Here is a 25,425-nt window from a genome sequence, read left to right on the forward strand (position 1 = left end):
AGAAGGGAGGGAGGGGGAACAGAGAGAAGGGAGGGAGGGGGAAACAGAGGGAAGGGAGGACCAGGCTAAGCAGAACCAGGGAGTGAGGAAGGATAAGCTAGGCTAGGTAGATGGGGGAACAGAGAGAAGGGAGGGAGGGATGTAGGGAGGAACAGAGAGATGGGAGGAGGGAGGAAGGCTGAGCTAGGCTAGGTAGAACCAGGGAGTGTGGAAGGCTAAGCTAAGCTAGGTAGATGGGGGAACAGAGAGAAGGGAGGGAGGGATGTAGGGAGGAACAGAGAGATGGGAGGAGGGAGGAAGGCTGAGCTAGGCTAGGTAGAACCAGGGAGCGTGGAAGGCTAAGCTAAGCTAGGTAGGGCCAGGAATGCGCTGGCTGGGGCAGAGCCAGACTTGTGTTTGTGCAGGCCCCGCTACAGTCTACCGATTGTTTTCAGGTGCTAACCGTCGCCCTGACAACCCCACATACGCACAGAGCAAGGGAAAGAGGGGGGGAGTGAGCAGTGAGTTTCAGAGAGAGAGAGAGAGAGAGAGCTCTGTAAACTCGACATCTGAAAAAACACAAATTAAGTGTTAAAATGATTCCCAAAGTATCAGTCTGGGGATAGAGCTCAATATCAACACCCAGAAGGCCCTTAAGTCGATTCCACGACGTAACACTCAGAGGGACTCTACAGTCCTGTCTGACATCCTGGGTGACCTTTAGTGATGGGGAGGAAAAATTGCTGCAGTTACATAACGGGATATCATTTTTTACGATATATCATATCATTTAGAAAATATCGCAATATTATTTTGGCGCTAGTTGGCTGTACGTGCAGCAAAACACAGGTATTTTTCCTTCATAGTTTGTTCTCCATCTTCTTTTTAAATAAGGAGCCAATTTGTTTTCAGCACCTTTATTTCCATGACTGATAACTTGTTTTCCCATGTCTCTCTCTTGTCCCTCTGCAGCAGTCATATTGTTAGCAATATGTTAGGAACATCAAATTGGAATAAAATCACAGTATCAAATCGCAATACATATATAATCATGAGGATTGCAATACATATCATACCTAAATATCGTGATAATATCGTATCGTGAGGTCCCTGGCAATTCTTAGCCCTCGTGGACAGATGCCAGTCTGTGTCTGCTTCCCAAATTGCAACCTAAATTCTATCCAGGCGGTGTGGTCAGTGATGTATTTTGGGGTTAATCATTTCTGTTCCTTATGTAAATACTTTTTTATGCATGCTTATGGAATTATAAGACATTCACTTTTCACACGTCGATAATGTTTGTTTATTTCGTTGCTATGGTCACCGGTGGGCGTCGCCCTTGTGTGAAGGCACTAGCAACTTTGACTAGAGGGACAAGTGGATACTCGGCAAATATCCACTCAGCCCGTCCCTCTGTGTATGCAAAGTGCTTAACTCTCTCCCTGGCGATATCTGATCTGGCATCGCAAGGAATCAACTGGTATCTCTAAATGACAGTATATCACTCCAACCGACAGGAGAGCCAACAGTGTCTGGGAAGAAGAAAAGAGGACAGAATACCTGTAGTACTCCATCATTCATTTCTGTTGAGAAACAACACACACAAGACACAGAAACACAGCCACAATGAGTGCACCGTCCCTGGAGCAATTTGGGGTTAAGTGTGTCAAGGTAAACTTGGAGTGTATGTCAACCTGTTCCTACACGGTACAACAACATCTGTTTGTCATCAGGAGTCTAATCAAACCAAAACTCCTTCTGCTGCTCTACCGGCCCATCCTCATCACTACTCTATTGAAGTATCTGATACCGCAACATGCTGACAGTCTCACACCACAATAAACTATTAAGGATCACCAACACGGCATTTAAACTGATTGGACCCCCGCTCCAAAACTCTCCCTACTGAATGAACGCACTATCCAGTGCAAAGCCTGCCACATGATGTCCAGCCCAGACTACTCACTCCAGCACAGCTTCAGGAGGACTTTCATCCCAGGGGCTGTGACTATTATGAACAATTCCATGTACTGTAGCTTCCTCCTGGTGGGGTGCTATTTATGGCTGACTGTTTCCTGCTGTGTTTTCTAAATATTTTGTGTATGCGAGCTGTGGCAAGATTTTCCTCTTGTGGGACAATAAACCTGATTCTGATCTACAGACACATAAACACACACCGTCCTCTGTCATGGAAACATGGTTGTCTGGTTTCTGACTGATGGTTGATGACCAACCTACTGTAAGTGACCTTGCTGTCTATCGTCATGGTGTTACAGGTGTGTCCTGTGCTACAGGTGGACCTGTCTGAAGGCTGAAGTATCTGTTGGCAGTACAGAAGTTCAAAGAAAAAACAGTAAAAAAGAAAAAAGAAAAGTAAATGGAAATATCACATTTATATAAGTAAATGATGATCAATGGAAACAGGATGCACCTGAACTCAATTTCAAGTCTCATAGCAAAGGATCTGAATACTTATGTAAATAAGGTATTCATGTTTTAGTTTTTTAACACATTTACTAAAATAAAATAAAAAATGTTTTCGCTTTGTCATTATGGGGTATTGTGTGTAGATTGCTGAGGAATTTGTTTTATTTAATACATTTTAGGAAAAGGCTGTAACATTTTTTTGTGGAAAAAGTCAAGGGGTCTGAATACTTTCCAAAGGCACTGTAGGCTATGTGGACACGTGGGACATGATTCTTCTTTGCTATTGTTACAAAGGCTCCACCCACAAAGGGTCCAGTCACATAGGAATCGCTGGGAATGAAGGATGCTTCTTGTTGGATATGTGTCGCTGTAGGACAAAGCATCTTCATCATGATCATCAGCTGGGGAGAGTTTGGACCCTGATATAGTAGGGAGAATCTCAATTGCACACTCCTCGCATCCTCTCTCCTCACCTCCTTCTCAAAACTAGTGTTGTCAAGATACCAGAATTTTGACTTCAATGCAGATACCAGGTTTAGTATCCCAATATTCAATACCAAAACTATACTTGATATCAAAAACGATACTCGATACCATAAAAAAGTGTATTAGCTAAAGTCACAGAACAACTACTGGGCTTTATTTTTTTAAACATTGAACAATATGTTGATAACTGGTTGAACAACTAAAATAATAACTAGAATGTATTCTATTCTATACTCAAATTCTTTCAAAAATAAAACACCCAGATCAGAGCGGCACGTTTTGCTCTTCACTGTAATCAGAGGGCTAATATAAACACTATGCATGTCCGTCTCTCTTGGCTAAGAGTTGAGGAGAGACTGACTGTTTCTTCATAAAAATAAGTGATGCAATGTGCTGAAAATTCTAAATCTTTTGCATATCAACTTACACACAGCTCTGACACACACTTACCCTACCAGACATGCCACCAGGGGTCTTTTCACAGTCCCCAAATCCAGAATCCAGTGCATTCGGGAAAAAGTATTCAGACCACCTGAGTTTTTCCACATTTTGTTTTTACTTTAGAGCATTATTCTAAAATTTATTAAATAAAAAAAATTCCTCATCAATCTACACACAATAACCCATAATGACAAAGTGAAAATAGGTTTTTAGAAATTTTATCAAATATAAAAAATAGAAATACCTTATTTACATAAGTATTCAGACCCTTTGCTTTGAGTATCGAAATTGAGCTCAGGTGCATCTTGTTTCCATTTATCATCCTTGAGATGTTTCTAAACTTGATTGGAGTTCACCTGTGGTAAATTCAAATGGTTTGGAAAGAAACACACCTGTCTATATAAGTTCCCCCAGTTGACAGTGCATGTAAGAGCAAATATCAAGCCATGAGGTCGAAGGAATTGTCTGTGGAATTGTTGTGGATTATTTGTATGACTTTTTAGCTCTGCATTGTTGGGAGGGGCTCATAAGCAAGCATTTCACAATTAAGTCTATTTGGCGCATGTAACAAATACAGATTTTTTTTTTTACAAATGTGGTTTTGGAATTGCACTGATCTGCTTTGTAACACCTTTTGCTTAGTTGTTTCAGTGGGCTGTCCCTCTATAAGGGGCTGTCAGTGGGCTGTCCCTCTATAAGGGGCTGTCAGTGGGCTGTCCCTCTATAAGGGGCTGTCAGTGGGCTGTCCCTCTATAAGGGGCTGTCAGTGGGCTGTCCCTCTATAAGGGGCTGTCAGTGGGCTGTCCCTCTATAAGGGGCTGTCAGTGGGCTGTCCCTCCTATGCTCTATAAGGAAAGTATTACCATAGTTCACTTCTGGAGACAGTTTTGTCAAGATGCGGATATGGAGGTACGATGTTTTCGCCATGCTGTTAGCGTTCTCTCTCTCCTCGCACTTTCTTCACAAAAGTGGCTTGCACTGTGTCAGCTGCATGCGGGGCAGCCTGGCTAGCTACTGCCCTCTTGATAAGATTCAGACAAATTACTACAAGGACTCGATCCTCTCAATCGGTACATGACATGAAACACAGACAGGAGTACCAAAAGTAAAAAATTCTAGTACCGAACCGTTTTTCATGTTCTAGTATCGAAAAGGTACAGAAGTTTTGGTATACAGTGCAACACTACTGAAAACCCATTGGATGAGAAGGTCAGAGGGGAGGGACCTCTGGCTTTCTAATCCAATGGGTTTTGAGAAGGAGGCGAGAGAGGACGCAAGGAGTATGCAATTGAGATTCTCCTCTGGTCTCCAGAGATGTGCACCTGCACACTCCCAATCATGGATTTGAAATGATTGGATTGGTGGAAGCATTGTCAGGGGGGAGTTTCCACCATTGTTAATCCATGACATGGAGTGTGCAAGTACACACTTCCAGTGAAGGGTGGTGAATCGGGAGGAGGATGTAGATGGTGTGAGACTGGACTCTCCTCTACTCCCCAAAGGGGAGGGGGGGGCGAGTGAGTGGGTATTACATAAGTCAATAACTCATCTGGAAACTCACACTACATACAAACACAGACCCCCCCCCCCCTTGTGGTGTGTCAGACGTACCTAGCTGTTTCAGGAGGGATCCATTCTCACACTTCCACCTCTCATTCTTCTTCTCTGGACTGCTTTTCCGCCGCTCCTTCCCCCTCTCCTTCACCCCGTTCTGCTTTCCCTTCTGCCCCTTCATGGTTTTCTCTGCAGAGGATATAGAGCAACATTACAGTGCAGCCATGCATGATGTTAGAGAGAGGCAAGAGCAGGCCTCTCCTAGGACTTATTGTAGTGGGTGACTTTAATAAAGGATATTTGAGGAAAGCACTCCCTGAAATTCTATCAACACATCTCCTGTGCTACACACGAAGAGAACACACTTGACTATTGTTACTGTCCCTTCTCGGACAGCTACAAGGCCTACACCCGCCCACCTTTCCTTAAACCAGAACACGCCTTCATCCTGTTTCTTCCCGCCTATAGGCAGAAACTTAACCAAGAAGCACCAGTGGTAAGGACTGTTCAACATTGGTCTGACCAATCGGAATTCATGCTTCAAGACTGTTTTGAGCACGTGGACTGGGAAATGTTCTGGGTTGCCTCTGGGAATAGTATCAACGTATACACTGACTCAGCGACTGGGTTCATCAGGAAGTGTATAGAGGATGTTGTTACCACTGTGACGAATACAACTTATCCAAACCAAAAACCGTGGATAGATGGCAGCATTCACGCAAAACTGAAAGGATGAACCACCGCATTTAACCACGGCAAGGTGACTGGGAACATGGGTGCATACAAACAGACCAGCTATGACCTCCGTAAGGCAATCAAAGAAGAAAAACAACAGTACAGGGACAAAGTGGAGTTGCAACTGAAGATAATGGAATTTATTGCCCTTGACAATCAACTGTTCTATGCCGTGGGTGATGTTGGCTTTGGCAACTGGTCAGGCACTGGTATACACTAACATTACCAAGTGCGCTATTGTTCAGATGTTGCCCTACCGGAGTTACACAGTAATAGCGTCACTGCTATTAGCTTCACAACATACTATGGAATGCTGTTTGGGTCTTTGCGTGCCAAGAAAATTACACATCAAATAACACTATTTGACCATTTTTATTTTATTTTACCTTTATTTAACTAGGCAAGTCAGTTAAGACTACTCAGTGACACCCACAGAACACAAATGTGAAGAATTAACGCAAATACTAGCGTTGTAGCTCTTAACGCGGGACTGTGACTGTGTGAAATCACCTCCCCAGTCAGCCTATTGTGTGTATTGGCATTCATATTGCACTGTATAGCTTTACCTAAAGATTGGGGATCAATGTAATGGGGTGTCAGTCTACTCAATACCCAATATATTTTTTCCCAACGTCCTCGACAGATTTATCAGACTCCAAAACATCCACACAGTATTGTTTTTCCTCGGGAATAGTGTTCAATACACATAGGTTGACAATAAATGTGTCTCAATTCAAAGTTGTTTCAGAGTCCTGCAATAAGAGCTACAATGCTAATGTTCTCTGGGTATCACTGAGTAGACTGATATCCCATGTCATTGATCCACAATCCATAGGTACGGCTGTACAGTGAAATAAGTTTGCCCCAATGCAATTCTAAAGTATAATACATCCAGTGTGATTTCAACAGATTTTTGTCAAATGAACAAATTATTGTCTTTTGTTGATTTTAAATAACATTCCAAACTCGTTTAGCAGGATCGTTTCAATTCTGGCAGAATTCTACTATCTGTATTGATTTGCATCACTGTCAATGACATACTTATATTTTGAAGACTAACCGGAAAGTCCACTCTTGTGGCGAATCCTTATTGTGGCTAGCTTCACATAGATGGGTTGACCACCATTCATCAAATAAGAGCTGTCTGATAAATTAGGGTTATTTTAGATGATGACACCTAGCTATATAGTTAGCTAGCTAACGATAGCTACTGAACCAGACAATGTTGTTTTGCTATGTTTTTGGGGAAGAACATTGTTTGCATCCATGAGCTAGCTAGCTTTTTTTAATGACCAGCACTGTAGGTGCGCGAGACAACTTTACCAGCATCATAGTATATGTATAGATGAATCGTTGACATATGAAATACGAGTGATAGTGTAATCAATGTGTAATAACTAGGTAAAAAATGTGTGAACGTGTTAAATTCTTATGTGACGTGCACTCATATTGGTCAACAAGCTTATTTGACAAGACAATTAGTGTTATTTGACGTGTATCTTTTTTGACATCCAAAGACACAAAAGGAGTTACATAGAAATCCTGGTTGAGGATGAAACGACTGAACAAATGAACAACAAAACAGCACAGCAAGCAAGTGAAAGAAATAGGTTTTGATTATATTTACTGGTAATGGGGACATACGTAAATGCCAACAAAATAACTTTTTTTGTCAGTGTGGTGTGTGTGTGTAACCTTTATTTAACTGGGCAAGTCAGTTAAGAATAAATTCTTATTTACAATGACGGCCTACCCTGGCCAAACCCGGACGACGTTGGGCCAATTGTGCGCCGCCCTATGGGACTCCCAATCACGGCCAGATGTGATACAGCCTGGATTCAAACCAGGGACTGTAGTGACACCTCTTGCACTGAGATGCAGTGCCTTAGACTGCTGCGTCAATGTGTGTGTGTTAACTATTTAACTGTACTGGAATACTTAAAAGGCCTCTAAAATTTTAAATATCTGTTATTGGTATAAGGAAAATATTGGATATCGGTATCGACCAAAAATGTCATATGGCTGCATCACTACTCAGTGTATATACTGCATTCAAGTCATGGCTCATCCTACAGTGCATTCAGAAAGTATTCAACCCCTTGCCAAGCTTATAGCGTCATACCCAAGAAGACTCACAAGGCTGTAATCACTGCCAAAGGTGCTTCAACAAAGTACTGAGTAAAGGGTCTGAATATTTATGTAAATGTACTATCATTTTTTTTTTTTTGCTAAATTTTCTAAAAAACAGTTTTTTATTTGTCATTATGGGGTATTGTATGTAGATGAGGGGAAAAAACAATTTAATTAATTTTAGAATAAGGCTGTAACGTAACAATATGTGTAAAAATGTCAAGGGGTAATACTTTTGGAATACTTTCCGAAAATCACTGTATACTGTGTATTTAAATACTGTATTTTCGACATAGCTCATGCTAATATTTCTACAACTGTACATTGCATTGTAGTTACACTGCTATACACACCGTATATTTATTTATATACTCGATTCTTGACATATACATACACTATATATACAAATGAGTGGATTTGGCTATTTCAGCCACAGCCGTTGCTGACAGGTGTAGCAAATCAAGCACACAGGGCCTCCCGAGTGGTGCAGCGGTCTAAGGCACTGCATCGCAGTGCTAGCTGCGTTACTACAGATACTGGTTCGATACTGGGCTGTGTCACAGCCAGCTGCAACCGGGAGACCCATGAGACGACATTGTCTTGGATAGGGGAAGGTTTGCCCGGCAGGGATGTCTTGTCACATCGCGCTCTAGCGACTCCTGTGGCGGGTCAGGCGCATGCACGCTGACACGGTCGCCAGGTTTACTGTGTTACCTCCGACAAATTGGTGCGTCTGGCTTCTGGGTTAAGCGTGCATTGTGTCAAGAAGCAGTGCGGCTTTGCTGGGTTGTGTTTCGGAGGACGCACGGCTCTCGACCTTCGCCTCTCCCGAGTCCGTACGGGACTTACAGCGACGTGACAAGACTGTAACTACCAATTGGACAAACATTGGCAGTAGAATGGCCTTTCCAACAAGTCAGTTGGCCAAATTTCTGCCCTGCTAGAACTGCCCTGGTCAACCATAAATGCCGTGTAGTGGTAGATCACACAAGCTCACAAAACGGGACCACAGAGTGCTAAAGTACGTAGAAATAGTCTGTCCTCGGTTGCAACACTCACTACCGAGTTCAGCACAAAAACTGTTCGCCGGGAGCTTCATGAAATGGGTTTCCATAGCCGAACAGCCGCACACAAGCCTAAGATCACCATGCGAAATGCCAAGCGTCAGCTGGAGTGGTGTAAAGCTCGCCATCATTGGACTTTGGAGCAGTGCAAACGCATAGAGAGATGAATCACCATCTGGCAGTCTGATAGACGAATCTGGGTTTGGCAGATGCCAGGAGAATGCTACCTTCCTGAATGCATGGTACCAACTGTAAAGTTCGGTGGAGGAGGTTTGTAAGTCGCTCTGGATAAGAGCGTCTGCTAAATGACTTAAATGTAAATGTAAATGTTTCCCTTAGTTCCAGTGAAGGGAAATCTTAATGCTGCAGCATATAGTGACTTTCTAGACAATTCTGTGCTTCCAACTTTGTGGAAACAGCTTGGGGAAGGCCTTTCCTGTTTCAGCATGACAATGCCCCCATGCACAAAGCGAGGTCCACACAGAAATGGTTTGTCGAGATCGGTGTGAAAGAACTTGACTGTCCTGCAGAGTCCTGACCTCAACCACATCGAACACCTTTCAAATTAATTGGAACTCCGACTGCGAGCCAGATATGCCACCAATGCTCCTTATAGGACACATCACTGCCCTCTATACTCCTCTGTAAACTGGTCATCACTGTATACCCGTCACAAGACTCACTGGTTGATGCTTATTTATAAAACCCTCTTAGGCCTCACTCCCCCCTATCTGAGATACCTACTGCAGCCCTCATCCTCCACATAAAACACCTGTTCTGACAGTCACATTCTGTTAAAGATCCCCAAAGCGCACACGTTCCTGGGTCGCTTTTTTCAGTTCGCTGCAGCTGGCGACTGGAACGAGCTGCAGAAAACACTCAAACAGGACAGTTTTATCTCAATCTCTTCATTCAAAGACTCAATCATGGGTTCCTCTTACTGACAGTTGTGGCTGCATTGCATGATGTATTGTTGTCACTACGTTCTTGCCATTGGTGCTGTTGTCTGTACCCAATAATGCTTGTACCATGTTTTGTGCTGCTACTATGTTATGTTGCTACCATCTTGTTGTCATGTTGTGTTGCTGCCATGCTGTGTTTTCATGTGTTGCTGCCTTGCTATGTTGTTGTCTTAAGTCTCTATTGTTGTGATGTCTTTATATATATATATACATACAGTATATCAAAAAAGTGAGTACACCCCTCACATTTTTGCAAATATTCGAGTATATCTTTTCATGTGGCAACACTGAAGAAATGACACTTTGCTACAGTGTAAAGTAGTGAGTGTACAGCTTGTATAACAGTGTAAATTTGCTGTCCCCTCAAAATAACTCAACACACAGCCATTAATGTCTAAACTGCTGGCAACAAAAGTGAGTACACCCCTAAGTGAAAATGTCCAAATTGGGCCCAAAATGTCAATATTTTGTGTGGCCACCATCATTTCCCAGCACTGCCTTAACCCTCTTGGGCATGGAGTTCACCAGAGCTTCACAGGTTGCCACTGGAGTCCTCTCCCACTCCTCTGTGACGACATCACGGAGCTGGTGGATGTTAGAGACCTTGCACTCCTCCACCTTCCGTTTGAGGATGCCCCACAGATGCTCAATAGGGTTTAGGTCTGGAGACATGCTTGGCCAGTCCATCACATTTACCTTCAGCTTCTTTAGCAAGGCAGTGGTCGTCTTGGAGGTGTGTTTGGGGTCGTTATCATGTTGGAATACTGTCCTGCGGCCCAGTCTCTGAAGGGAGGGGATCATGCTCTGCTTCAGTATGTCACAGTACATGTTGGCATTCATGGTTCTCTCAATGAACTGTAGATCCCCACTGCCGGCAGCACTCATGCAGCCCCAGACCATGACACTCCCACCACCATGCTTGACTGTAGGCAAGACACACTTGTCTTTGTACTCCTCACCTGGTTGCCGCCACACACGCTTGACACCATCTGAACCATATAAGTGTATCTTGGTCGCATCAGACCACAGGACATGGTTCCAGTAATCCATGTCCTTAGTCTGCTTGTCTTCAGCAAACTGTTTGCATCTTTAGAAGAGGCTTCCTTCTGGGACGACAGCCATGCAGACCAATTTGATGCAGTGTACGGCGTATGGTCTGAGCACTGACAGGCTGACCCCCCCACCCCATCAACCTCTGCAGCAATGCTGGCAGCACTCATACGTCTATTTCCCAAAGACAACCTCTGGATATGACGCTGAGCACGTGCACTCAACTTCTTTGGTCGACCATGGCGAGGCCTGTTCTGAGTAGAACCTCTCCAGTTAAACCGCAGTATGGTCTTGGCCACCGTGCTGCAGCTCAGTTTCAGGGTCTTGGCAATCTTCATATAGCCCAGGCCATCTTTATGTAGAGCAACAATTATTTTTTTCAGATCCTCAGAGAGTTCTTTGCCATGAGGTGCCATGTTGAACTTCCAGTGACCAGTCAGTATGAGGGAGTGTGAGAGCGATGACACCAAATTTAACACACCTGCTCCCCATTCACACCTGAGACCTTGTAACACTAACGAGTCACATGACACCGGGGAGGGAAAATGGCTAATTGGGCCCAATTTTGACATTTTCACTTAGGGGTGTACTCACTTTTGTTGCCAGCGGTTTAGACATTAAGACATTTAGACATTAATGGCTGTGTGTTGAGTTATTTTGAGGGGACAGCAAATTTACACTGTTATACAAGCTGTACACTCCCTACTTTACATTGTAGCAAAGTGTCATTTCTTCAGTGTTGTCACATGAAAAGATATACTCAAATATTTGAGTTATATTATATATATATATAAATTAATCCTAGCCTCTGTCCCTGCAGGAGGCCTTTTGGTAGGCCATTATTGTAAATAATAATTTGTTCTAAGCTGACTTGCCTAGTTAAATAAGTGTTAAAAAAATAAATAAAATACATCTGCTAAACTGTGTACGTGACCAGTACATTTTGATTTGATATTTTCTCTCATGTTAGAGAGTAGATCAACTACAATTGTTTTACTGACTGGCTGAACCCTTGGGGACATACTGTTTGCACCCTATTCCTTATATAGTGCAGGGCTGCAGTCAAAAGTATTTCAGAAATAGGGTGCCATTTGGAACCCAGATGCTTTGCCCAGAAGTTAAATAGAGTTACATAAAGTATACATAGTCAAATACTGAGTAGGATACATTGCAGTCAATGTTTGATTTCATTATTGTAAACTAAATTGGGTGGTCATTCACATCCTCATATGTGGAAAACATTCAGAAGTCATTATAAACTGGGTAGTTTGGGTCCTGGATGCTATGTATAATCAGACTATATACCACTGGTATGATGCAAAAATACTTGTTTACTGTACTGCTTATGTTGGTAACCAGTTTATAATAGCAGTAAGGCACCTGGGGGTTTGTGTTATATGGCCAATATACCATGGCTAAGGGCTGTATCCAGGCACGCCGCTTCGCGTTGTGCATAAGAACAGGTCTTAGTCGTGGTATATTGGCCAATAACACACCCCCCCAGGCCTTATGGTTAATTAGTCTCCCGAGCCACCTGAACCCAGAATGGCTTCTATTACCCCACTAGCAGGACTAATGGTTTTGATGATAGAAACATCCCATAACCTGACAGACCAAACTGAGAAACATCCCATAACCTGACAGAACAAACTGAGAAACATCCCATAACCTGACAGAACAAACTGAGAAACATCCCATAACCTGACAGACCAAACTGAGAAACATCCCATAACCTGACAGACCAAACTGAGAAACATCCCATAACCTGACAGACCAAACTGAGAAACATCCCATAACCTGACAGACCAAAATGAGAAACATCCCCATAACCTGACAGAACAAACTGAGAAACATCCCATAACCTGACAGACCAAACTGAGAAACATCCCATAACCTGACAGAACAAACTGACAAACCGTCCTCACTTAACAGAACCAGTCCTACCACCGCAAGGGGGAAGTGCGTGTGGTTTCCCTGGTGGGCAGGTTGAGTAAACCCAATAAATCCCTCAGTCAACAACTTCAATATCTCTAATCCCAGTTCGTGTGTAGACACACAGAAAACACACCAACACACACGCGCAAGTATTCACACATATGGATGCACACTCACACACAACCACACTTTCAGTAAATATAAAACTGCACTAACATCTACTTGGACACACACACACACACACAGAGAGCGAGAGAGAGAAACGTAGCATGTGCACCCTGCTGAGAAACCGTCCCACAACGCAGAGGGGCTTCAGTCAGCATTTACAGCTGTGCGGTTGGCGGCTCCCCCCTCCATGAAGGCCCTTATTGTTGGGGGACATGGTTTACCACACTTCCGCTGCTTAGTGGAGCGGGCGGCGTGCACGCCAGGCTTCCTCTCATGTTGGTTATAATATAGGCTGAAGTGTGGCGGCACTGGGGTGTACTGTACTGTGTGGAGCTACCACTGGCCTCCTTCCCTTCCCCTAACATGGAGGAGCCGGACATGCATGAGAGGACCTGAGTGGTACCTCACTGTGTCCTCCCGGTGGGTTGTGTTTCACACTGAGGCTACCCATGGTGTGTGTATACCCATCTGTCCATGTTGTTTTAAAAATCTGTTGTGTGGGTGTGTGCCTGAACACAGTGTCGGTAAGTGTTTGTGTGTGACTGTGAATAGGATAGCGTATATATTAATGAGTGATACGTTGGCTATTTGTGTGAAAAACTCATCCTCTGCAACAGTCCAACTTGGAGAGACATTTGAAAATATTGTTGTCAGTTCAGTTGCATTTCTCTCTCTCTCCTTCCTTTTCTCTGCTCTCTCTTTCTGTCATTTCTTCCTTTTCTCTGCTCTCTCTGTCACTTCTCCTTCTCTGCTCTCTCTGTCACTTCTCCTTCTCTGCTCTCTCTGTTACTTATTTTCTGCTCTCTCACTCTGTCACTGCTCTCTCTCTGTCACTTCTCTGCTTTCTGTCACTTCTCTGCTCTCTCTGTCACTTCTCTGCTCTCTCTCTCACTTCTCTGCTCTCTCTCTCACTTCTCTGCTCTTTTTCTCCCTCACTTCTCTGCTCTCTATCTCTCACTTCTCTGCTCTCTATCTCTCTCTCACTTCTCTGCTCTCTATCTCTCTCTCACTTCTCTGCTCTCTATCTCTCTCTCACTTCTCTGCTCTCTCTCTCTCTCTCACACTTCTCTGCTCTCTCTCTCTCACTTCTCTGCTCTCTCTCTCTCTCTCACTTCTCTGCTCTCTCTCACACTTCTCTGCTCTCTCTCACACTTCTCTGCTCTCTCTCTCACTTCTCTGCTCTCTCTCTCACTTCTCTGCTCTCTCTCACACTTCTCTGCTCTCTCTCACACTTCTCTGCTCTCTCTCACACTTCTCTGCTCTCTCTTACTTCTCTGCTCTCTCTCACTTCTCTGCTCTCTCTCACTTCTCTGCTCTCTCTCACTTCTCTGCTCTCTCTCACTTCTCTGCTCTCTCTCACTTCTCTGCTCTCTCTCACTTCTCTGCTCTCTCTCACTTCTCTGCTCTCTCTCTCTCTCACTCTCTTCTCTGCTCTCTCTCTCACTTCTCTGCTCTCTCTCTCACTTCTCTGCTCTCTCTCTCACTTCTCTGCTCTCTCTCACACTTCTCTGCTCTCTCTCACACTTCTCTGCTCTCTCTCACACTTCTCTGCTCTCTCTCACACGTCTCTGCTCTCTCTCATCCTCTGCAACAGTCCAACTTGGAGTGACATTTGAAAATATTGTTGTCAGTTCAGTTGCATTTCTCTCTCTCTCCTTCCTTTTCTCTGCTCTCTCTTTCTGTCATTTCTTCCTTTTCTCTGCTCTCTCTGTCACTTCTCCTTCTCTGCTCTCTCTGTCACTTCTCCTTCTCTGCTCTCTCTGTTACTTATTTTCTGCTCTCTCACTCTGTCACTGCTCTCTCTCTGTCACTTCTCTGCTTTCTGTCACTTCTCTGCTCTCTCTGTCACTTCTCTGCTCTCTCTCTCACTTCTCTGCTCTCTCTCTCACTTCTCTGCTCTTTTTCTCCCTCACTTCTCTGCTCTCTATCTCTCACTTCTCTGCTCTCTATCTCTCTCTCACTTCTCTGCTCTCTATCTCTCTCTCACTTCTCTGCTCTCTATCTCTCTCTCACTTCTCTGCTCTCTCTCTCTCTCTCACACTTCTCTGCTCTCTCTCTCTCACTTCTCTGCTCTCTCTCTCTCTCTCACTTCTCTGCTCTCTCTCACACTTCTCTGCTGCTCTCTCTCACACTTCTCTGCTCTCTCTCTCACTTCTCTGCTCTCTCTCTCACTTCTCTGCTCTCTCTCACACTTCTCTGCTCTCTCTCACACTTCTCTGCTCTCTCTCACACTTCTCTGCTCTCTCTTACTTCTCTGCTCTCTCTCACTTCTCTGCTCTCTCTCACTTCTCTGCTCTCTCTCACTTCTCTGCTCTCTCTCACTTCTCTGCTCTCTCTCACTTCTCTGCTCTCTCTCACTTCTCTGCTCTCTCTCTCACTTCTCTCACTTCTCTGCTCTCTCTCTCACTTCTCTGCTCTCTCTCTCACTTCTCTGCTCTCTCTTACTTCTCTGCTCTCTCTTACTTCTCTGCTCTCGCTCACTTCTCTGCTCTCTCTCACTTCTCCTTCTCTGCTCTCTTCAATTTGATTGCCTCGTCAGGTTCGCAAAGGGATTCGTCTTTTCGAAGTGTGTGATTCATTTCCTCTCTTCCTGGGCTTGCTCAGCTGCGGTATGTGTGTGTGTGAGGCACAGTGTCTCACCTCTTACCTGCGCTCGTTAGCGCGACACCACAGAGCCTTTTTCTTTCACACTTCCTCTCTTTCTTTCACACTTCCTCTCACGCTCCCTCAGCCCCAGAGTTCCCTCTCGACACACACACAGAGAGATACACGATCAGATATCCCAAACACAAGCCACCATCAACTGCATTGTAGGGCTGTGGTTGAGAGAAACAGACACAGGATGTACAAGTACATTACCTTCTCACTACATTGATACATACAGAATTACACTGCTGTGGCTTCCTTCCCGTGAGTTCAGGACAGCAGTATGTGGCCCTGTTCTAATACTTTCAAAACTCACCCTTCTTCCGATTTTCCTTGTCCAATACCTTAAACATGTATCCTTTCCTCCTTGAAGTAATAGGTCATGGAATGGACCCTTCATAATGGATTAGTGAATATTTCAGGGTTCCATTCCCATATGATTACAAGGAAGGAAGGAGGGAAGGATGCATGTGTAAAGTATTGGAACAGAGCCTGCCCCAGTGTCCCCCTGCTGTAGAGGCAGATGGGCAGGACCCTCCCTGATTTGCAGTGCTTACAGGGACTGCTGCTCTTCAACTACGGCTGTGTTCAGCCCTAAAAGCATGTGACTCACTCGAGTGGCTTACTCTAAGGATTAGATAGACAGATACAGAGCAGTATTTTCTCCCGGTGGGAGCTGAGACCCAGACATGGCCTGCATCCTATATTGGCATCCTATTCCCTACATAGTGCACTTATTTTGACTGGGGGGGGGTCTCCATGACTAGCGCTGTGGCGGTCACGAAGTTTCGTCAGCCGGTGATTGTCAAGCAAATAACTGTCGGTCTCACGGCAATTGACCGTTAATCAACATAAACACATTCAGCATCTCCTGGATCCACACACTGATGCAGACCTCTGGAATATCTACATTTTTTAAAAGTCTAAGAAATCCATGTAATAAAGCCTACACCTTCACAATAAATCCATTCTTTATTTTAGACAGGTATAAAGAAACGTGATATGAAAAAAATGTAGTCTATTTCAGAAGAACAGAATAGCATACTCTTGTTCGGTCCCGATCGGGTATGCCATGTCTGTGGGCTACACAAGAACATTTAGCAGACAAGATTTGCTTAGAATTCCGTGGCATTATCTTACACTATTTTATAGTATGAAGAATCCATTTGAACAAAGCTGAATAAAATAGAAAGGATATTTTCTCCTATCTATTTGAGGGAGTGTAAACATGCGACTATTCTGTGTTGAGCGGTTTCCAAAAAAATAGGTGCTCCTATATGCTTCATTTAGAGTTATTAATGTAACTTTAGTTGTTCTACAAACGTTGGGCTACATGTTTTGACTTTTAACACATTGTAAGGCTGTATGATGAGACTCTAATGATGATATGAAAAAAGCTTTGTTTTCTTGCGCAGGCTGTACACACTTTGACAGTCTCTCATTCACAATTTGAGAAGCACTTGATAATGCCTCGAATTTCCGGCGGCATCCCCTTTGTGTGGCCATCATAATGCACCCTAAAAAAATCCATGCCTTTTGGAACCCTCCTCCCTAAATGCTGCCCGCCCCGAAGCACCTCATCTCACTCACATGGCTCTCCATCACGTGATCGGGTCTTTCTCACAGGCTACAAGTGAAGACAGACACATCGGGGACGCAACAGCGCACGTGCTTATCCAATTCTGAGGTGCATATTGAAGATATTGGAACAACTGTCCACGATAACTTTTTGTCTGCCAACATGATGAGTAGGCCTAACAAATAGCCTACGTCAATCTACTATATTAGTACAAAAGTCAACCTATTCTATTCTGTGCAATCTGGGACAGTTGTGGGATGCAGTAGATCCTAAATTAATACAACCACTAGAATTCCCCCAAAATATTACGCAACGAGGCTGACGCAACAGATCAGAATGTTTAGCTTAAAATGTTTTTATTTTTTTTTTATTTTTAATTTAACCAGGTAGGCTAGTTGACAGCAAGTTCTTATTTGCAACTGTGACCTGGCCAAGATAAAGCAAAGCAGTTCGACACATACAACAACACAGAGTTAAACATGGAATAAACAAACATACAGTCAATAATACAGTAGAAAAAAGTCTATAAACAGTGTGTGCAAATGAGGTAGGATAAGGCAGGTAAGGCAATAAATAGGCCATGGTGGCGAAGTAATTACAATATAGCAATTAAACACTGGAATGGTAGATGTGCAGAAGATGAATGTGCAAGTAGAGATACTGGGGTGCAAAGGAGCAAGATAAATAAATAAATAAATACAGTATGGGGATGAGGTAGTTGGATGAGCTATGTACAGGTGCAGTGATCTGTGAGCTGCTCTGACAGCTGGTGCTTAAAGCTAGTGAGAGAGATATGAGTCTCCAGCTTCAGTGATTTTTGCAGTTCTTTCCAGTCATTGGCAGCAGAGAACTGGAAGGAGAGGCGTCCAAAGGAAGACTTGGCTTTGGGGGTGACCAGTGAGATATACCTGCTGGAGCGAGTGCTACGGGTGGGTGCTGCTATGGTGACCAGTGAGCTGAGATAAGGCGGGGCTTTACCTAGCAGAGACTTGTAGATGACCTGGAGCCAGTGGGTTTGGCGACGAGTATGAAGCGAGGGCCAGCCAACGAGAGCATACAGGTCGCAGTGGTGGGTAGTATATGGGGCTTTGGTGACAAAACAGATGGCACTGTGATAGACTGCATCCAATTTGTTGAGTAGAGTGTTGGAGGCTATTTTGTAAATGACATCGCCGAAGTCGAGGATCGGTAGGATGGTCAGTTTTCCGAGGGTATGTTTGGGCAGTATGAGTGAAGGATGAAAGGAATATGAAGCCGATTCTAGATTAAATTTCGGATTGAGATGATGAGATGCTTAATGTGAGTCTGGAAGGAGAGTTTACAGACTAATCAGACACCTAGGTATTTGTAGTTGTCCACATATTCTATGTCAGAGCTGTCCAGAGTAGTGATGATGGACGGGCGGGCAGGTGGGAGCAGCGATCGGTTGAAGAGCATGCATTTAGTTTTACTAGCATTTAAGGGCAGTTGGAGGCCATGGAAGGAAAGTTGTATGGCATTGAAGCTCGTCTGGAGGTTAGTTAACACAGTGTCCAAAGAAGGGCCAGAGGGATACAGTCTGTGTCGAGGTGGATCAGAAAATCACCAGCAGCAAGAGCGACATCATTGATGTATACAGAGAAGAGAGTCGGCCCGAGAATTGTACCCTGTGGCACCCCCCATAGAGACTGCCAGAGGTCCGGACAACAGGCCCTCCGATTTGACACACAGAACTCTATCAGAAAAGTAGTTGGTGAACCAGGCAAGGCAATCATTTAAGAAACCAAGGCTGTTGATGAACTACAGTGGGGCAAAAAAGTATTTAGTCAGACACCAATTGTGCAAGTTCTCCCACTTAAAAAGATGAGAGAGGCCTGTAATTTTCATCATAGGTAGACGTCAACTATGACAGACAAAATGAGAGAAAAAAATCCAGAAAATTACATTGTAGGATTTTTTATGAATTTATTTGCAAATTATGGTGGAAAATAAGTATTTGGTCAATAACAAAAGTTTATCTCAATACTTTGTTATATACCCTTTGTTGTCAATGACAGAGGTCAAACGTTTTGTGTGAAATTTGTTTTGATATAGAATGTACAATTATCATGCACCTGTCTCAAAACAGGGGCAGGGAAAAAAATACATGTTATCCCTTTTCCTGTGGTCCATTTTCATGCCAGCCAGGAAGGCTATACTACTGTTGTATAGATAAGCAATGTGCTTAATATTAGGAAATAAATATAGTATTCCTAGCCTGTAGAAAGCGGATGGGATCCTCCTCTTTTTCTTAGCGGCCATCACTCAATTGCATAGCCTATAGAAATGTAGAGCAACATGATGTCATGGACTAATGAAGTATTTGATGTGATTTTCGATTGCATTTGCATTGATGTCAGAGTAATTAGAGAGACAATAGAGCCCTGAGTACAGGACATTAGCAACTGACCGTTAGCAAGTCTGGTAGGCTACTAATGACCACCAGTGGCATCAGAGCTTAGAGGAGCCTACAGCAATTATCGTGACTAAATGGTAATTCATTTGACTGCCTTCATGACTCATGTCCGCTGGTGTGCCAGTAATATAGTCACCGCAACTGCCCTGTCCTAGCCGTGTCAGAATCCTGGCTTAGGAAGGCCAACAAATTCTGAGATTTCCATCCCCAACTACAACATTTTCAGTCAAGATAGAACTGCCAAAGTGGGCGGAGTTGCAATCTACTGCAGAGATAGCCTGCAGAGTTCTGTCATACTATCCAGGTCTGTGCCCAAACAGTTCGAGCTTCTACTTTTAAAAATCCACCTTTCCAGAAATAAGTCTCTCACTGTTGCCACTTGTTATAGACCCCCCTCAGCCCCCAGCTGTGCCCTGGACACCATATGTGAATTGATTGCCCCCCATTTATCTTCAGAGTTCGTACTGTTAGGTGACCTAAACTGGGATATGCTTAACACCCCGGCCGTCCTACAATCTAAACTGGATGCCCTCAATCTCACACAAATTATCAAGGAACCTACCAGGTACAACCCCAAATCCGCAAACATGGGCACCCTCATAGATATCACCCTGACCAACTTGCCCTATAAATACACTTCTGCTGTCTTCAACCAGGACCTCAGCTATCACTGCCTCATTGCCTGCGTCTGTAATGGGTACGCGGTCATACAACGACCCATCATCACTGTCAAACGCTCCGTAAAACACTTCAGCGAGCAGGCCTTTCTAATCGACCTGGCCCGGGTATCCTGGATGGATATTGAACTCATCCCGTCAGTAGAGGATACCTGGTTGCTCTTTAAAAGTGCTTTCCTCACCATCTTAAATAAGCATGCCCCATTCAAAACATGTAGAACTAAGAACAGATATAGCCCTTATATCCATCCAGACCTGGCTGCCCTTGACCAGTACAAAAACATCCTGTGGCGTACTGAATTAGCATCGAATAGCCCCTGCGATATGCAACTTTTCAGGGAAGTCAGGAACCAATATACACAGTCAGTTAGGAAAGCAAAGGCTAGCTTATTCAAACATCCTGTAGAACTAATTCCAAAAAGTTTTGGGACACTGTAAAGTCAATGGAGAATAAGAGCACCTCCTCCCAGCTGCCCACTGTATTGAGGCTAGGAAACACTGTCACCACCGACAAATCTACGATAATCGAGAATTTCAAAAAGCATTTTTCTACGACTGGCCATGCTTTCCACCTGGCTACCCCAGCCAAAAGCTCTGCACCCTCCACAGCAACTTGCCCATGCCCCTCCCCGCTTCTCCTTCACCCAGAGCCCGATAGTTGATGTTCTGAAAGAGCCGAAAAATCTGGACCCCTACAAATCAGCTGGGCTAGACAATCTAGCACCTCAGCCACGCTCAAGATCCTAAATGATATCGTAACCGCCATCAATAGAAGACAGTACTGTGCAGCCGTCTTCATCAACCTGGTCAAGGCTTTCGACTCTATGGGGGTGCCACAGGGTTCAATTCTCGGGCCAAATATTTTCTCTGTATACATCAATGATGTCGCTCTTGCTGCTGGTGATTCTCTGATCCACCTCTATGCAGACGACACCATTCTGTATACATCTGGCCCTTCTTTGGACAATGTGTTAACAAACCTCCAAACAAGCTTCAATGTCATACAACACTCCTGGCCCTCACTACATATTTGACATCAAACCCACTGGCTCCAGGTCATCTACAAGTCTCTGCTAGGTAAAGCCCCGCCTTATCTCAGCTCACTGGTCACCATAGCAACACCCACCCGTAGCACGCGCTCCAGCAGGTATATTTCACTGGTCATCCCAAAAGCCAACACCTCCTTTAGCCGCCTCTCCTTCCAGTTCTCTGCTGCCAATGACTGGAACGAATTGCAAAAATCGTTGGAGACTTATATCTCCCTCACTAATTTTAAGCATCAACTGTCAGAGCAGCTTACCGATCACTGCATCTGTACACAGCCCATCTGTAAATAACCCACCCAACTACCTCATCCCCATATTGTTTGTGTTTTTTTGCTCTTTTGCACCCCGGTATCTCTACTTGCACATCATCATCTACACATCTATCACTCCAGTGTTAATGCTAAAATTTAAATTATTTCGCCACTATGGCCTATTTATTGCCTTACCTCCCTGATCTTACTACATCTGCACACACTGTACATTGATTTTTCTATTGTGTTATTGACTGTACGTTTGTTTATCCCATGTATAACTCAGTTGTTTTTGTCGCACTGCTTTGCTTTATCGTGGCCAGGTCGCAGTTGTAAATGAGAACTTGTTCTCAACTGGCCTACCTGGTTAAATATAAAATACAAAAAATACATGACAAGCAAACTGATGTTTTTTGTGAGCTAGCAGCAGTAAAGAAAGTGAGTTCTGAGAAGAAGACGGCTGTGTGTGTTCCTCTGTATGCCATGAGAGCCAGGCCCCAGCAGAGAAAGAGAAGGAGAGACCGAGAGAGAGGGATGGGGATAGATACAGTATATAGAGAGAGTGGGGGGATGGAGAGAGAGAGAGAGAGAAAGTGGGTAAGATAGAGAGAGAGAGCAAAAAAGCAATTGATAGAGAAGGAAAGAGAAAGACGGAGAGAGAGAAGTAGGGAGAAATAAAGGGACGAGGGAGACGTCATCCAGTCATTATGATAATGACAGCCTCATCTTTCTTCATCTGAGGGTGCAGACAGAGGACCTGTCTCCGTCCAAAACTGCACCTTAATCCCTTTATAGTGCACTGCTTTTGACCAGGGCCCATAGGGAATAGGATGTCATTTGCGACGCATCCCCCGAAGCAGTGTTCCTTCACGGGGCTGTCTGTTTGTTTCGGCCCCTCATTTCCATGTGTGAATAACTATGGCTGCATAGAGCCGGGTGGCCAACACAGGCCCCTGATAGCAGTGAAAAGTGCCGAGTCAGGAGGTCTTAATACACAGCGGCAGGCTTTCGGGGCTCTGGAATGATGAACACTGCAAATTAGTACAGGCCTGGGAGACTCACACAACTCCCCGGGCCAACACACCGACAAGTGCACACACACAACCGCCCAATCACACACCCTTCCATTTCCACACAAACACAGGACCCACTCCAACACACACCTGAACCAACATAGCCTACTCCTCTTTCAAATGTTATGCACATAAATCCCCCCCCCCCCCACACACACACACACTCTAGTTCCTCCCTCCAGGGAGCCCTAGCTAGTTATTCTGTATCAGACTGGGCTCATTTCCCATTCCTACTGACAGACACACAGGGGAAGTCCTCGTACTCTCTAGCCTAAGCCCTTGACTTCAGCCAGTGTAATAGAGTGTAAGGACTGTCAGGCCTGTGAGTGTTACTGTGGGTCCAGTACTGGGGACAGACTGAGGACCTGGACTACTATGACGACAGTACCACTCACATGACCGGCTCGGCTGTACTGAGGTCAGGAGAGTAGGAGCTGTATGGTTGAAATGCCACCCTTGCCCTGTGGTGCCCTGGTCAAAAGTAGCGCACCATAAAAGGAATAGGGGGCCATTTTATCGGCCTGAGGATAGAGATAGTCTACATTCTAGTCTTAAAGGTGACCTTCCTGTAGACCCAGAGCAGGACAGAATAGGGTGCTGTGTGTGTGTGTGTGTGTGTGTGTGTGTGTGTGTGTGTGTGTGTGTGTGTGTGTGTGTGTATGTATGTATGTATGCCACTCACCTCCAGCTAGGTCCTCCTCCAGCAGCTGGATCTGCAGGTGGAAGATCTTCTCCTGGAGGTCACACAGAGAAGTCTTCATCTTCTCCCGCCGCGTCACCATGTAGCACAAGTTCCTCACCTGATGTACAGAGGAACACACACAGTCCTCTGAACCATTATAATAACCAGGTTCCTCACCTGACATACAGAGGAACACACACAGTCATCTGAACCATTATAATAACCAGGTTCCTCACCTGATGTACAGAGGAACACACAGTCCTCTGAACCATTATAATAACCAGGTTCCTCACCTGATGTACAGAGGAACACACACAGTCATCTGAACCATTATAATAACCAGGTTCCTCACCTGACGTACAGAGGAACACACACAGTCATCTGAACCATTATAATAACCAGGTTCCTCACCTGATATACAGAGGAACACACACAGTCATCTGAACCATTATAATAACCAGGTTCCTCACCTGACATACAGAGGAACACACACAGTCATCTGAACCATTATAATAATCAGGTTCCTCACCTGATGTACAGAGGAACACACACAGTCATCTGAACCATTAAAATAACCAGGTTCCTCACCTGATGTACAGAGGAACACACACAGTCATCTGAACCATTATAATAACCAGGTTCCTCACCTGATGTACAGAGGAAGACAGTCATCGGAACCATTATAATAACCAGGTTCCTCACCTGATGTACAGAGGAACACACACAGTCCTCTGAACCATTATAATAACCAGGTTCCTCACCTGATGTACAGAGGAACAAACACAGTCATCTGAACCATTATAATAACCAGGTTCCTCACCTGATGTACAGAGGAACACACACAGTCATCTGAACCATTATAATAACCAGGTTCCTCACCTGATGTACAGAGGAACACACACAGTCATCTGAACCATTATAATAACCAGGTTCCTCACCTGATATACAGAGGAACACACACAGTCATCTGAACCATTATAATAACCAGGTTCCTCACCTGATGTACAGAGGAACACACACAGTCATCTGAACCATTATAATAACCAGGTTCTTCACCTGATGTACAGAGGAACACACACAGTCCTCTGAACCATTATAATAACCAGGTTCCTCACCTAGCGTACAGAGGAACAAACACAGTCATCTGAACCATTATAATAACCAGGTTCCTCACCTGATGTACAGAGGAACACACACAGCAGAGAAATGGCCCATTAAAACCACCCAGCTTCCCTCCCTCCCACTCTCTCTGTATTCAGTCTCAGCCTCCCAAAGGGTTAGGGGTAGAGGTGCAACTAGACTGCAGCCAGGCGTAGGAGCACCAGTCTGCAAGCCCAGACTCATAGCTAGCCTAATTATCTTAGCAGCAGCATTCCCAAGTCCCCCCTCCACACACACACACACAGTCAAATCACTTTCATATGTTTTCATGTGTGTTTTGGGGGCTCTGGTTTGGCAGTGGGACAAAATGTGGCTGGTGGAGGAGCAGTGTGTGTGTGTGTGTGTTGTGGAGAGTTGGAGCGACTAGCTTCCTCCCAGGGAGCTCTCTGCCTGTCTGGGCCATAGCCAATCCACTGTGAGTAGTTACCAGTAAACCAGGCAGGGGCTGGCTCACAGCCAGGGACAGGATACACACACACACGTCTGAATGCCCCCAGTGTGTCCTGTGTGAAAGCACATCTGTGTGAGAGTGTGTTTTTCCTCCCCAGTATATCTCAGTGGACATCTTTATTAATGTTCCTGAGAGTGTGTGACTAATGATTAGTCATAGTGATGATGGGAAGAGGGGCTGGGGGGAGAGAGAGACACAGATAGACAGAGGAGAGGAGTCTGCGTGCATGTTTGTGGCAGGCAGACAGACAGAGGGAACAGATCTGTCTGTGTTGTGAGGTGTCCATCCTGTCACTTAGATGGTACAGCATGGCAGAGCTGAGCCACCCAGACTGTCAACAAAGACAGATTTGTTCCCTCTTTCTGGCCACCCGCCACACAATACACACACAATACACGCACGTAAGCATGCATGAAGACAAACACACACACACACACACACACACACACACACACACACACACAGAGAACAAGCATGGCTGTTCTCCTCTCCCT

General features: G+C 44.6%; 1 protein-coding gene across 7 annotated transcripts in view; it reads right to left on the reverse strand.

Annotated features, from left to right (window-relative positions):
- Nucleotides 1-25,425, reverse strand: part of LOC115136144 (protein Jade-1-like) — a 239,888-nt gene that overhangs the window by 36,049 nt on the left and 178,414 nt on the right. For all 7 annotated transcript variants that reach the window (XM_029671640.2, XM_029671641.2, XM_065023874.1 and 4 more), the window contains 2 exons: nt 23,320-23,437; nt 4,945-5,076 (listed from right to left, as the gene is read on the reverse strand). In XM_029671640.2, the coding sequence (XP_029527500.1) occupies nt 4,945-5,076; nt 23,320-23,437 (250 nt within the window). The remainder of the gene's footprint in view (nt 1-4,944; nt 5,077-23,319; nt 23,438-25,425) is intronic.

Source organism: Oncorhynchus nerka, linkage group LG10, assembly GCF_034236695.1.
Source record: "Oncorhynchus nerka isolate Pitt River linkage group LG10, Oner_Uvic_2.0, whole genome shotgun sequence".
Lineage (NCBI taxonomy): Eukaryota > Metazoa > Chordata > Actinopteri > Salmoniformes > Salmonidae > Oncorhynchus > Oncorhynchus nerka.